Below are 14,847 nucleotides of genomic sequence, written 5' to 3' on the forward strand. Positions count from 1 at the left end.
AGATGAGACAAAATAGCTAAATCAAATGAGCACGAGCTAAAACAAATAAGTGCATCGACTAAACAAGATCCAATAAAACAATACAAAAATAAAACAAGAGTTCGTACAACTAGTTAACAACAAGTAGGCCAGGCAAAGAGGAAGGTAGTGTTTCCTGAAGAGGTGGGTTTTCAGCCTGCGGCGAAAGATGGGCAGTGACTCTGCTGTCCTGACATCAGTGGGAAGTTCATTCCACCAGTGTGGGGCCAGAACAGAAAAAAGTCGTGACCGTGTCGATCGACCAGAAGGACCCTTGAGTGACGAGGCAATCAGTCGCCCCGAGGTGGCAGACCGAAGTGGTCAGGCAGGGGTGTAGGCATCGACCATGGCCCGGAGGTAAGAAGGAGCTGTTCCTTTCACTGCCCTATAGGCTAGCACCAGGGTTTTAAACTGAATGCGAGCCGCTACAGGGAGCCAGTGCAGAGAACGGAGAAGGATAGTTGTGTGGGAGAACTTGGGGCGGTTGAACACCAGACGAGCTGCAGCTTTCTGAACAAGCTCCAGAGGTCTGATGGCTGATGCCGGAGCACCAGCAAGGAGGGAGTTGCAGTAGTCCAGGCGGGAGATGACAAGCAGAGATGAGCACCTGGGCTGCCTTCTCCGTGAGGAAGGGGCGAATCCTCCTGATGTTGTAGAGGAGGAATCTGCAGGACCGTGTCACTGATGCGATGTTAGCCGAGAACGACAGTTGATCGTCCAAGGTCACACCCAGATTCTTCGCAGTCCGAGTTGACGTCACCACAGCATTATCAATGGTGATGGCCATGTCTCGGTGCGGACAGCCCTTCCCCGGGAGGAACATCAGCTCGGTCTTGTCCAGGTTGAGCTTCAGGTGGTACGTCGACATCCACTCCGAGATGTCAGCCAGACAAACAGCAATGCGTGCCTCCACTTGTGTGTCAGAGGGGGGGAATGAGAGGATCAGCTGAGTGTCATCGGCATAGCAGTGGTAGGAAAAGCCATGGGAATGGATGACAGCACCAAGAGATGTAGTGTAGAGAGAGGGGCCATACCGTATTTGCAAGCATAATACTTTACATTAACAACAACCAAAAGAAACACACAGCTTGTACAACCTTCCATTCCCTAAGTTTGATGTTAGCTTGTCTTCTTCCCCTGACGGAAAGAGTTAATTGCAATAACATACCATCCCCATTCTTAAACTACAATCCATACGTATTATGTTAGTTTGTCTCCCCCTCCTGACAAAGACAGCTAATTGCAATGATGTTGACCTACTGTACAATAAAGATGGTGGCACATGTAGTGACCAATAACTTTACCATGTGGTACTGGTGGTACCACATGCAAACCCTCCCTTAAAATGTTTGAGCTTGTCGATCGAGCTGTCGATGTGACAGCTGCAACTAAACTCTTGGGTCCTGTCTGCTTTGTTGACACAAACAGACATCATTTCTTATTACACGCCTTGGTTGAATGCTTGATTCTGATTGGTCAATCAGTGAATTCAGCAGTGTGTTCTTTCTGGCTAATGACCGATGAGCTCAATAGAGCGTCGCAGTTCCCGCCCACTTCCTGTTTTTTTTGGTGCCGGAAGAAAAAACTCAATGCATTTTTCCATTGACATTTCCAAAAATATTTATATCTATTAATTTAAGCCTCGAATCAAGCCATCACGAGATGACATGAATCATGACCATAAAACGTTTTTTTCTGTGATTTTTTTTTATTTTATATTTAATTATATGATATACTATATTTAATAAATACCCTTTGTTTTGCCGTTTTCAACAAAAAAAAAATCACAGAATCAAACGTTTATGGTCATGATTCATGTCATGTCATGATGGCTTGATTCGAGGCTTAAATTAATAGATATAAATATTTTTGGAAATGTCAATGGAAAAATGCATTGAGTTTTTTCTTCCGGCACCAAAAAAAACAGGAAGTGGGCGGGAACTGCGACGCTCTATACTGCTGTCTAATCAAAAGCTCAGAGCACCTGCTGCGCTGCTTGATTTTATGCTGTATCCAACACGGCGGCCATGTAAACAAACACACAATGTCATTTACAGCTAAACATTGCTAGCAAGAATGTTTTTAAAACATTTGAAGCGAGAAATAGACAATGCAGTAACCGAAAATGTGTTCTACTTGATCAACACCCGTTGTTTTCCGAGGCGACCGTGTTGCGCTGGACGGACGGCCTCTCCTGGCATAAATGTATGGAATACTTTCATTAACGTAAGCAAGGAAATACTTTGTTTTGTTGATCCCCGGCTCCCCCAGAGTTAGTGTCGAAGTGTCCTTGAGCAAAACGCTGAACCCCTAATTGCTCCCGATGAGCAGGTTGGTGCCTTGCATGGTTTCCTTCGCCATCGGTGTATGAATGTGTGTGTGAATGGGTGAATGTAATGCACAATCTATGTAAAGCGCTTTGGATAAAAGCGTTATATAAATGCACCATTTACAATTTGTTTGGGTCAATTTATAAATTTATTTATTAAGTAGCCGTGTAATAAAGATGATTAAACCCGTCAGCTTCGCCTCTGGGTTTAATCATCCTGTCGGGGTTTATTGCTCAACAATGACTGCCTCGCTGTCAATTATCCCTTGCTTAGCTGTCCCACTCCCATATAACATGAAATCACCCTACTATTGGGGTTGGGGGGTGGGACGACATAGAAGGCGATAGCCCTTGTTAATTAATATAATGTCACGTATAAAACTGTTACCCTGCATTTATGAATATCATGTCACGTATAAAACTGTTACCCTAGCTGCATTTATGAATATAATGTCTTGTAAGGGCCATTCACACTAAGCACTATAACTATAGCCTATAACTATGATTATAAAAATATAGTTTTAAAAATCGTTCTAACTCAAGTGGATGGTAGAGTTCACACCAACTATAAACAATATATAATGGTGAACGATATAGTTCTAGTTATAGTGGTCAGTGTGAACGGCCCTTAACCCTGCATTTATTGATTAATCATGTCACGTATAAAACAGTTACCCTGCATTTATTAATATCATGTCACATATAAAACTGTTACACTGCATTTCTTGATTATTATCATGTCACATACAAAACTGCTATCCTGCATTTATTCGAAATCGATGGGTCATAATAATTATAATAATATACTTTATTTGTATAGAACTTAAAAAAAGGTCTTACAAAGCACTTCACAAAGCATAAAATGTGAAAATAACAACTATATATTAAAATATATATTAAAAAAACGTTAAAAAGGTTATTGCTTTAATAAAAAGGCACAGAAGGAAATAAGCATGGATAAAAGAGACAATCAAATAAACTCATTGAAGTAGGTTTTCAGAAGAGATTTAAAAGATGACAGTGACTTTACTAGTCTTAAAGGGATATTTCACTTTAAAAAAAACTTTGGGTCATTTTATCGTCTACTCAGGCTTTTGTGAGCCCCCCAGACCGTTTTTAAGTTGCTTGATTTAGTATTTAGATATTTGATAATCATTTTATCAGACACGCCCCCTTCCTATACAAACCCATTATAACTTCAAACTCCATTTTTAACCCGTTATACATAACATGTTTCAATCCAAGAACATGAAACAAAAAGTGTAAACATTTACAGGATAGAATGCCACTTTTCATTAACTTATATGGCTTAAACATAATTTAAAAAGCAGATGCATTACTTCCACATCCATTATCAAAGAGTCTTATGTAGACTCGTGCCTTCCTGATGATTCTGAAAATGAAAATGAGTTGAAATACAATTAGAAGCTGTGCAGAATGGGGCCGGTCATATTAGTTTGATGAATCTGCTGGTGTATTCACCTTTCAGTTGGTTGCCAGAGTTTTGTTGTTCACTGAGTTCAATTCTCATTCCATCTAAAAAAGAAAGAAAAAAAAAACATCACAAATATCTCTGCTTACTGGAAATGTACAACCACTTGGCCTAACAATATGAATAACTGTGGACAACAGTGTTGCATGTGAACATTTAAACATTAGATACTGTACCGTTTTCATAGTCATTAGATCTCTTGAGTACTTCATAAAAGCTTGCATCACCTAAAGGTAAACAAATACACATTAAAGTGGACTTTGTTTAACACAATTGATTTTTTTTGGTAATTACTCTGTGAATTAGTAGGAAAAACACTGAACTTCCAAAAGTACCATGAGTGGTCACTCATGGTTTAATGAATGAAAGAGATTTATTTTCAGCTGCTATGAACCTATAATGCATTTAAATTCAAATTAGACGCCGTTGTCCTTGTCAGAAAACATGTTAAGGTACCTCCAGACCAAACAGACTCGTTCAGACTATTTCAGACTACTTCAGACTGCAACAGACTGGTATTTGGTTGGCAAAAGTGGGCATTTAGTCTGTCAGCCGACTTGCCCCATTGAGATGCTAATCTGGGAACCAAAGGCCAAAAAAAAAGGAAAAACAGCGCCCTCTGCTGTGCGTTGCCAGGTCTGCTTATTATAAGCGACTTTGGGCTTGTTTCCCTGATGTTCCCAGCGTTTTCTCTTTTTTCTTCACTGACGTGCAGTGGTGTAAACTAAAGTAACTAGTACATTTACTCAAGTACTGTACTACAATTTTGAGTTACTTTTACTTTACTGGAGTATTTCCAATTGTCTATACTTTTACTCCACAACAATTATTTGAAATGTTTAGTTACTAGTTACTTTGCAGATATAAATCATTATAAAACATACATTAACCACTTTAGCCCTATTTTATACCTATAAGCTATTTGAAAATAGCAGATCTACAAGCTCACAACGTGTTGCGATGCACACGTTCTGAGCTTGTAGATCTGCTATTTTCAAACATTTTAGTACTTTTACTTTTGGTACCTTAAGGACATTTTTATACCAATACTTTAGTACTCTTACTCAAGTAAATGTTGAATTCCGGACTTTTACTTGTAACAGACTCAGAGTACATCTATTGCATTGATACTTTTACGCAAGTAAAACATTTGAGTACTTTTTCCACCACTGCTGACGTGTACACAACATTTTTGAAAACGGTTATTCGAATAATCAAAAATAAATACATTAATTAATTTATTGAAATTAACACCCAGAAAATAGCCAAAACTGAGCACATTTCGATCTGTAAGGCCAAATCTAATTTGAAAAAAATATATTAAGAGTATATGAAAGCCAATTAAAATGTTTATACTAATGGAATCTTACACACCTGCTCCCAATAAATTATGTCATCACCACAGCGCAAAAGTAGGTCAAATCAATCAATCAATCTCTCTCTGGGAGCGACAACGAGAAACAGTGAATGTAGGTTTTCATAGACATGGTCACTTGTTTCTCTCACATAATCTGGCAACACCGACAGCCCTTTGTTGTCACGTCTTCACCCCCCTCCCTCCCCCCGCTTCACCACCCCATGGCTCTACCAGTCGGCCAAAAAGCTGAACATGTTCGGTCGGCTCTGGGTCGGCCGAAAAGGTCCCGACGGACCCCCCGACGGACCCCTAACCGACTGGACGACTATATACGATATACAAAATCGGTCTGGTCTGGAGCCAGCTTTAGAAGTATCCATAACCAACATGATTGGTTCATCCCACTGACCGTGCTGCAATGGGAGGTACACATCATCAGGGGCCCGACTTTGGTTGGTGTTTTGGCATTCAGCTGAGCCCTGATTGGTTCCCTGAGACTGAACAGGTCTGTAATTAAAAGATAACATATCATAAATGAAGTTGAAAACAAGATGAATTTACTGCTGTCATGTTGATGAATAGACAGAGATCAATGCTGTATTTACCTGACACGACCTGGATCTGTGAATCAAATAAAAACATATAATAACTTAAATATTTGAACCAAATAAAAAGATGCAGGCCTAATTGGCCTAGTCATTTTCTCCTTCATGAGAAAGCCTGTTAAAGAGGTGGTGACAATGTCACAATGTCATACTGTCCTGTGAACAGAGCAGTTTTGACAAAGAGCCACACCAGCTCAAACCACTGAGAAGTTACTGTACTCAGCAGAGGACATGAACACAAATCAAGTGATACACCTGAACCTGAACAAAATTACACTCCCAACTTTCATATTCCACATTAAAACTAAATTAAATTAGATTACAATAATCGGATTGGATCTTTAAAAAGTATACTGTACCATTCTCATAGTCACTGGAGTGCTGGATTACTTCATAGATACTGTTGTCACCTATAGGTAAACATAAGCAGTAATGTGGTGCTTATTGTGGTTATTTTAAACATGGTTTAAATGTAGTTAATTGTTCTGATAATTAGGAAAAACACAAAACAAACAGACTTTAATGAGCTTCCAAAAAGGACACTCAAGTTTTCATAAATGAAGACGTATTATTTTGATTTGAAGTTATAATTCATTTAGATTCAGATTAGAGGCAGTTGTCCTTGTCAGAAGAACTTGTCAGAAGTATCCTTAATCAACAAGATTGGTTCATCAGACTGACCATGCTGCAGTGGGAGGTGCACATCATCAATAGCCCCACTTTGATTGGTGTTCTGGTAGTCAGCTGAGCTATGATTGGTCCCCTGACACTGAACAGGTCTATAATTAAAAGTAGAAGTAAATGTAGAAAACAAGATGGAATCTACTGCTGTCATGCTGATGAATAGTCAGAGATCAACTTACCTGACACAACATAGATCTGTAAATTAAAAATAAAGAATGAACCATTAATATTTGAACCTTTATATTATCATGCCATAGACCTCTGTATGTTTTATGGAGAATTGCTCTGTGATTATAATCTACAGACATACGATAAGATAAGATAAGATAGGATAGGATAGGATAGGATAGGATATTAATTCTCGAGGAGGAATTGGTAGACAGTAAACAGCAGCAGTCATTCCAGGTAATAAAGATCACTATAACAGAAATATATCAAATAGATAAAAAGATAATATGGCAAAAAATAAATAAAAATAATAATATGTATATATATATATATATATATATATATATATATATATATATATATATATATATATATATATAATAAAATCCCCCAAATAATACAATTATTACAAAATAATGTTTATGATCTGATGGTGGTCTTAATGATAATATAAAAAGGGTGACTAAGGTACAGAACAACCTCAACCTCCTCAGTATGTTTTATGGAGAGTTGTTCAGTGATTATAATCTAGATGATCCATCTAATGTAGTCGTTCTCACCTTTGGATGTTCTGTATCGACACAGCAGGACCAGAAAGATGGTCAGAAGAATCACAACAAGAAGTCCTACAATCAGTCCAATTATAAGTGGAGAAATCTGTTCCACAGGCCCAGACACTGAAGGATGAAAACAGCATTGGAAATAATGAACTAATTTTAGCATTTAGTCTATGGACATTTGAAATAAATAGATTAGCATTAGGACAACTTGTTTTAGCATTTAGACTGTAGTTTATGTCCCAAAACGAGATTGAACTACTCTTATAAAACTGGTAGAACATTGCCATGTCTGCTGCCGTATAATAGTTTATTCAATAAAGCTATAAAATCTGAGCTGTAAAATCTGTAATTTTAAGTTTAATGAGTGACTTTTTAACTTTTATTCAGCATAGATTAACAATTGCGTGAAGCTGGAATTAAGCACAATTCTACCTGAGTAAAAAATTGTTTTCCAAATTATTACCATACATGTACAAACTCTCTCAAAGGAGTATACTTCCTGTGTAAATAAATTAAGATTTGTTACCAGTATACTTACATGTCACTGACATCCAGCTCTGTGGTGACTCTTCTCCAGAATATTTACACTTGTAGAAGGCCTCATTAGACTTAGATACAGCAGGTATGATCATCTCTACTTTGGATTTAGTTTGGACGAGTTCTTCATTTCTATAAAAGTCCACGTTGGAGAGTAAAAAGTATTTTTTGTGTTCACATCGAAGAGTCACAGAATGTCCCTGAGTCACAGGGTGAACAGGACTCAACAGGATGACAGAACCATCTGTAAAACAGTTCACAATTTATAAACAGTCCAAATGTTAGTTGCAGTATTATTCTTAGGTATTGAATGTAAGTAACTGGACTCACCATGTACTGTGATGTTGACAGCATTGCTGTACTCTCCCAATCCAGACTCACACCAGTACACGCCACTGTCATTTGTTGATACGTTCCTCGTCCACGTAGATTGAATTAATAGTCCAGATGATAACTCTTTTACTCGATCATGACCCTTAATTCTCCATTCAGTAGAGTTTCCATCACAGCTCAGTGATACAGACTCAGAGATGAACTGCTGAGTTCTGTTAGAACTCACTGTGAGAGAAGCTGAAGAATGAAGATCTAAAACACAACGCAGGATCAGAGGTCAAACAAACAAGCACTGTTACCATGGCAGAGTGAAATAAACTCAATAAAAGTGAGATGATCAGTCAATGTGAAAGAAACATAAATGCACATGAATTATGAGTCGGACTCACCACCAGACCACACAAACTGAGGCTCACTGTCCTCAGTGTAATAAACTGGGTCTCCTCTCCCAGCTTTACACACATATCCTCCTGTGCCTGTAGGACCATGAATGATATAGGAACCCTCTACAGTCCCATTGTGGCTACCAGGTAAGAGCACATAAGTGTAGGAGTTGTCTGATGGTTTAGGAACTGCCCTGTACCAGTAGAACCTCCAGCCTTCAAGTGATTCTTTAACATCACAGCTCAGAGTCACCAAGGCTATAGGACTCAACCATGAAGGAGACAAACCCAGAACAGCCTGGGGTTTTGCTGTTGGAAACACATTTCTTTGAATTATAAACATTGTTGACATAGATATTGTTGTTTCATGCAGTCTTTTGGAAGTTGCCACTCCCATTCACAATATTCTCTTTACATTTTCTATATAAAGGAGATATATTCTGACTTACCTGACACAGTCAATTTAACAGCATCACTCCAGCCTGTTGTGGACTGCTGGTCATTTTTGGCACGACCCTTGCACACATAGACACCACTGTGATAAACGAAGGCCCTGTTGATTCTGAATTCAGCCTGGTTTTCTGGTTTGTATGACGCTGAGCTTGTTGTGAACCATTCATACTTCCAGTCTGTGTCACTTCTCCCCAGTATCTCACACTTGAGAGTGATGGTCTCTCCCGTGAATATGTGAGACCAACTGGGCTGCAGTATCAAAACAGACCTGCCCTCTGTTCAAATAGAATACAATCCAAATTAGTATAAAAAATTACTGCACAGAGATCTGTTTGTATGTAGAGGTTTGATTCTAAACAGAAGACAATCAGACAAAATAGTCTAATAACAGCCTATCCTCCATGTCAAATCTTTAGCTAACAATACCACTTTATTAGGTGTACAGTTCTTGAAAAACCAATGCAGTGTTAATCGCTTAAACCCTACTGTATTATACTTTGTTGACCAGAGCCCGACAGGTTTCTACACTAGTCTTTCTTCTGTCTGCACACTAAATCTCTTCACAACAAATAGTCGATTGACTAGGTACACTAGCGTTCATGTGGTTAAAGCCACCCTTTACACAATCCAGATGTCATTGTCCTCACATTGATGAACTGGCTGCTTGTGGGAATGTCAACTAGTGTTGTGACAGTCTTGTCTCCTATACGGCCAAATGGGAATAGCGCTCTTTATAAATATGTACCTTATGAATACGGCTAGAACTACAAAACCGTTTCAGAAGAACAATGTAACTAAGAGATTTGCAATGAACAACACATTTTTAATGCATAAGATTATCAAGTAAAATACAACTTTCACCCTCTAATGAGTTTCACTTTACCATTTACTGACATACGTATGCACATAGACACAACTGTTGTGTTTAGTTAATAATTGTTCTATTCTACATGAATAATAACAATAATGATAATAATAATTTGGTCCACACTCCTTTACCTTATCCGTCACTGTATGTTTGTTTGCATATAAAGTGAAATGAGGTGCATTTTAAACCCATCCTAAGTATCAAGAGCAGAGGACGGGAGGAGCGCCTCAGGGAGCAGTATAAGAGTCTTGCTCAGGGACACCTCAACACATTGCCGTGGCTCAAACCTGGGACCCTCATTGCCAGGGCTCCCAGGCGGGCTCTCTACCCATTCAGTTATGTCTGCCCTCATAGAGAGGCATAGGACCACCATAAGGCGCCGCTATGGTGCTAATGCACTACAGGAAATAGGCAGGAAGTGACTTGTGGTCCAAGACAAACAATAGGAAAGCAAGACCCGCCATCTCCGGTTTACTTTACTACCCGTATCCGTGTGATGTGACCGCCTTTTAGAAGACCAGAAGTAGGTTGTGAATATTAATTCCAGTGGGAGAAGTGAATGTAAAGACAGCTCTTGACCCATTCTTTAGCCCCATGGTCACTGAACAACACACAAAAATCAAACGCATTCTTCACAAGCCACACGTCTTCCGAACATTCAGAAGTTATCAACCCTTTTCTGTCCGAGCAACAAGCTCGCAAGATCTATAGCAACAGTAATCACAGAACGTTCGCAAGATCTGACATCAGATCTTAGTGGCGCAGATTGCTAGTGGTGAAGATTGGGATGGCGGATCTTCCAAAAAAAAAGTAGAATCTTTGTTGTGGTCTTGGTTGTATTGCCTGTATAATATAATGGAGCATGTTCTTTGCTACTGTTAGCAATAACCATCCTACCTGATCCTGACTTATTCTTCTTATAAACGATACAAAAAACTATTCAGCTTAGCCCTCAGCCAAACTATAAAATATTTTTTTTAGCTCACTATTGTTTTTTTTGACAAAGCAAATAAAATGACTCACCAATTCTGTCTATGGTGACTGCATCACTGTATTCAATGTAGTAAACTGGTTCTCCTCTCCCTCCTCTGCACCAGTAGATTCCACCTTCAGACACACTGATTGGTCCAGTAGAGTATTGAACACCATCTTGCATGATCAGTGAGTCCTTGTTATGTTGGTACCAGTAGTAGTTCCATCCGGATGAGCCCTCCACAGAGCAGCTCAGTGTAACACTGCCCCCTTCTGGTATGTCTGTTTGATCAGCTTTCAGTATGGCCGTTGTATCTGTTAAAATTAGGAAGAAAAAAAAGAAGGGCGGGCATGGGGAGCAAGGGGAAGAGAGAGAGAGAAAAAAAACAAAAAAACAATGTATCTACATATTTACGTACCTGAGGTTAAACATAAGATGCGTGAGCATAGCAGCAGATGTTATTAGTTAAGGTGCTAGTAAAATATCAGTGCGTACATGGGATTAAGGTGCAAAGTATCATCACGTGTCAGGTTGCGGTCGAACCTGAAACACCTTTCACTGGTATAATCCACAGGTAGGTCCATGAGGAAGAGCAAAAAGTCCAAGGCCAGCCAGCAGATAGGCGGTGATCATGCCTTGTTCAGCAGTCTAATGGTAGCCGGGTGGAAGCTGTTCATGAACCTGGTGGTGTTGCCCTTGGTACTGTGGTAGGCCTCCTTGCCTGGCCACGGTTGTTGTAGGGGTATGAACAGTTTGTGGCTAAGTGGTGCCTGTCCATAATGATGTGCTGAGCTTTGAGTACACACCTCTTCTGTACAGTTCCTAGAGCGAGGGAAGCTTGCCTCCCTGCGCTCTGCCGACCACACCACCCTCGCACCACCCTCTGTAGGTTTTTCTTTTCTCGGGCAGTACAGTTTCCATAACAGGCCGTAACACAGCCTGATAGAACACTTTCAACTGAGCTGTTGTAGTACAGCCTGAGGATACTACTAGCCTGAGGGTACTACTCTGAACTTCTAAAAGCGGCGAAATCAGTACAGTCTCTGATGGCCCTTTTTCCTCACGTGCATGGTGTTCTCGATGTGTACTGTACTGTTACCGGACTTGATCCACAAGCTTGGGTGAGCGAGTCGCCGTGCCGAACTTTGCGGCGTCCGCATGCAGTCTGAGTTATGTCTCAATAGAGACATAATCGTAAATCATATATTTGTAATTGCATGTATCCCATGATGGATCATACCTTGCTAATGTTATTCAAAATATTAACTATCCTACCTGATCCAAGCTTATTCTCTAAGTATAACGATAATAAAAACACTTCAGCTCAGGCCTCAGCCACACTGTAAAATATTGTTTTAGCTCACAATTTTTTTACTTTCTTTTTTAACAAAGCAAATTAAATGACTCACCAAGTGTGTCTATGGTGACTGCATCACTGTATTCAGTGTAGTGAACTGGTTCTCCTCTCCCTCCTCTGCACCAGTAGATTCCACCTTCAGACACACTGACTGGTTCAGTAGAGTATTGAACAGCATCTTGCATGATCAGTGAGTCCTTGTTATGTTGGTACCAGTAGTAGTTCCATCCAGATGAGTCCTCCACAGAGCAGCTCAGTGTAACACTGCCCCCTACTGGTATGTCTGTTTGGTCAGCTTTCAGTATGGCCTTTGGTTTATCTGTTCAGATTAAGAAGAACATTTTAAAACTAGAACCGGCATTTCCTGGGGAAACTATGGGCTAGCTGAAAGCTTTGCATACATCATTAGTTACTTTAAAAGTGGCAAAGCCACACTTTACCCAATCCAGATGACATCGTTGTCACGTTGATTAACTGGACGTTTGTGGGGACGTCAACTAGTGTGGTGACAGTCGTGTCTCCTATACGGCCAAATGGGAATAGTGCTCTTTATATATATATATATATGTACCTATAAATACGCCTAGAACTACAAAACTGTTTCACAAGAACAATGTAAGAGATTTACAATGAACAACACATTTTTACATGCATAGATTATCAAGGAAAATACAACTTTCACTATCAAACAAGTTTCAATTTGCCATTTCCTAGTTGTACAGACTGTTAGCTGTCTACTTTTATGGGGACTAACTGACATTCATATGCACATAGACATACCTGTTGTGTTCAGTTAATAATTGTTCTATTCTACATTATACCATAAGGTGGTGCAATGGGCTTTAATGCACTATATGACATTGGAGGAAGTGACTTGTGGTCTTGGTTTGTTATTTCCTAAACAGGTATGCTATGATGGAACACGTGCCTTGCAATTGTTATTAAAATCAGTAACCATCCTATACCTGATCCTCACTTATTCTACTTATAAACAATACAAAACACTTCAGCTTAGGCCTCAGGCCAACTGTAAAATACATTTTACTGTAGTTCACTATTTATTTTTGGTTTGTTTTACAAAGAAAATTAGGACTCACCAAGGGTGTCTATGATGACTGCATCACTGAATTCAGTGTAGTTAACTGGTTCTCCTCTCCCTCCTCTGCACCAGTAGATTCCACCTTCAGACACACTGATTGGTCCAGTAGAGTATTGAACACCATCTTGCATGATCAGTGAGTCCTTGTTATGTTGGTACCAGTAGTAGTTCCATTCAGATGAGTCATCCACAGAGCAGCTCAGTGTAACACTGCCCCCTACAGGTATGTCTGTTTGGTCAGCTTTCAGTATGGCCTTTGGTTTAGGGGCAGGGAACATTTGCCTACCTGAGTGGAGGAATGGAAGGGAAGAGGCGGAAAGGGGGGAATGACAAAAAAGGAGAAAGAGGGAACAAAAAATAAAACAAATGTGGAAGATGTTTCTGCCCGACAGCAACGATATATAATACCTAAAGTTAACCATCTGTAATGCAATCTGTACTTTTATGGAAGTCTTCCAAAGCTCCATCCTCCATGTGGCTCAGGGATGTTATGTCTTATGTTTAATTGGGAAATATAAAATATTCTCTAAAGGGCAACTCTGCAATTTATTCCAATAAATTGGATCCCTTTATAACCTACTTCAACTCACTACAAAGTCCCCCCCTACCTACCCCCCTTCCCCTTTTCCACCCCTCGTTTTATTTCCTCTTTTCTTTTTTTCTTTTTGTTCCCTCTCTCTCCTTTTTTCTTTTCTTTTTCTACTTTTTTGTTAAATTTAAGTAATCCGTATTTAAAACTGCCTTATTTAACTCATTTCTGTGTAGACAGTGTAGACATTCCCAGTCATTTTGATTTCTCTTTTTACTACCCATTTTTTATATACAGAGAAAAATAAAAAAGAGGGATATAATTATTCATGCATATATGCACCTGTACCTTTGTACCCTAAGCTTGCATTGAATTCCCTAATACAAATATTAAAAATAAAAACAAAACAAAAAACTTTCTGTAATATAATATCTAAAAATGTTTTTAGAGCAGGGCTCTAAATGTGACTTGATTGGTCAGTATGTGTTAGCCTGGAATCCAGACTGATTAGCTCTGTTTGGCGGATTTTGTGAGAAAAAAAGAATCTGCCGAACGGAGCAAATCCGTCTGGATCCCAGGCTAAGTGTGTGTGGGTGCCGGTGCACCTCCATGAAACCCAGACAAAGGTTCCTATGGATAGTGGTCACCATATGTTTAAAGGGTTATTTCACTTTAAAAAAAACTTTTGGTGATTTTATCGTCTACTCAGGCTTTTGTGAGCACCCCTGACAGTTTTTAAGTTGCTTGATTCAATATTTAGATATTAGATATTCATTTTATCAGACACGCCCCCTTCCAATACAAACCCATTGTAACTTCAAACTCCATTTTTAACATGTTAGATTCATCAAAAACACCCGTCCTTGGTTCTGGTGACTTATACCGCCCCCCTAATACGCGAGGGGGCCGTGTTTTTTCAATTACTTTTTTCATTTATTTTTTATATTTTTTTTGGAAAATGAAAAAAATAAAATGCAATAAAAAAATAAAATGCAATAAATGAAAAAAAATCTCTGAAAAACACGGCCCCCTCACGCATTAGGAGGGCAGGGTGAGTAACCAGAACCAAGGACGGGTGTTTTTGATGAATCTAACATGGTTA

At 39.3% G+C, this 14,847-nt stretch overlaps 1 protein-coding gene across 1 annotated transcript; it reads right to left on the reverse strand.

Moving 5' to 3' along the window:
- Nucleotides 1–3,847: 3,847 nt before the first annotated feature.
- Nucleotides 3,848–7,866, reverse strand: LOC308101946 (uncharacterized protein). The gene is made up of 8 exons (XM_080451496.1): nucleotides 7,752–7,866; nucleotides 7,214–7,330; nucleotides 6,665–6,680; nucleotides 6,161–6,580; nucleotides 5,802–5,817; nucleotides 5,606–5,703; nucleotides 4,016–4,066; nucleotides 3,848–3,883 (listed from the first exon to the last, which is right to left on the reverse strand). The coding sequence occupies exons 1-4, from the start codon at nucleotides 7,843–7,845 to the stop codon at nucleotides 6,427–6,429; spliced, it is 381 nt and encodes a 126-aa protein (XP_080307622.1). The 5' UTR covers nucleotides 7,846–7,866; the 3' UTR covers nucleotides 3,848–3,883; nucleotides 4,016–4,066; nucleotides 5,606–5,703; nucleotides 5,802–5,817; nucleotides 6,161–6,426.
- Nucleotides 7,867–14,847: the final 6,981 nt, after the last annotated feature.

This window comes from Gymnoscopelus braueri (genome assembly GCF_963280865.1).
Source record: "Gymnoscopelus braueri genome assembly, chromosome: 15".
Lineage (NCBI taxonomy): Eukaryota > Metazoa > Chordata > Actinopteri > Myctophiformes > Myctophidae > Gymnoscopelus > Gymnoscopelus braueri.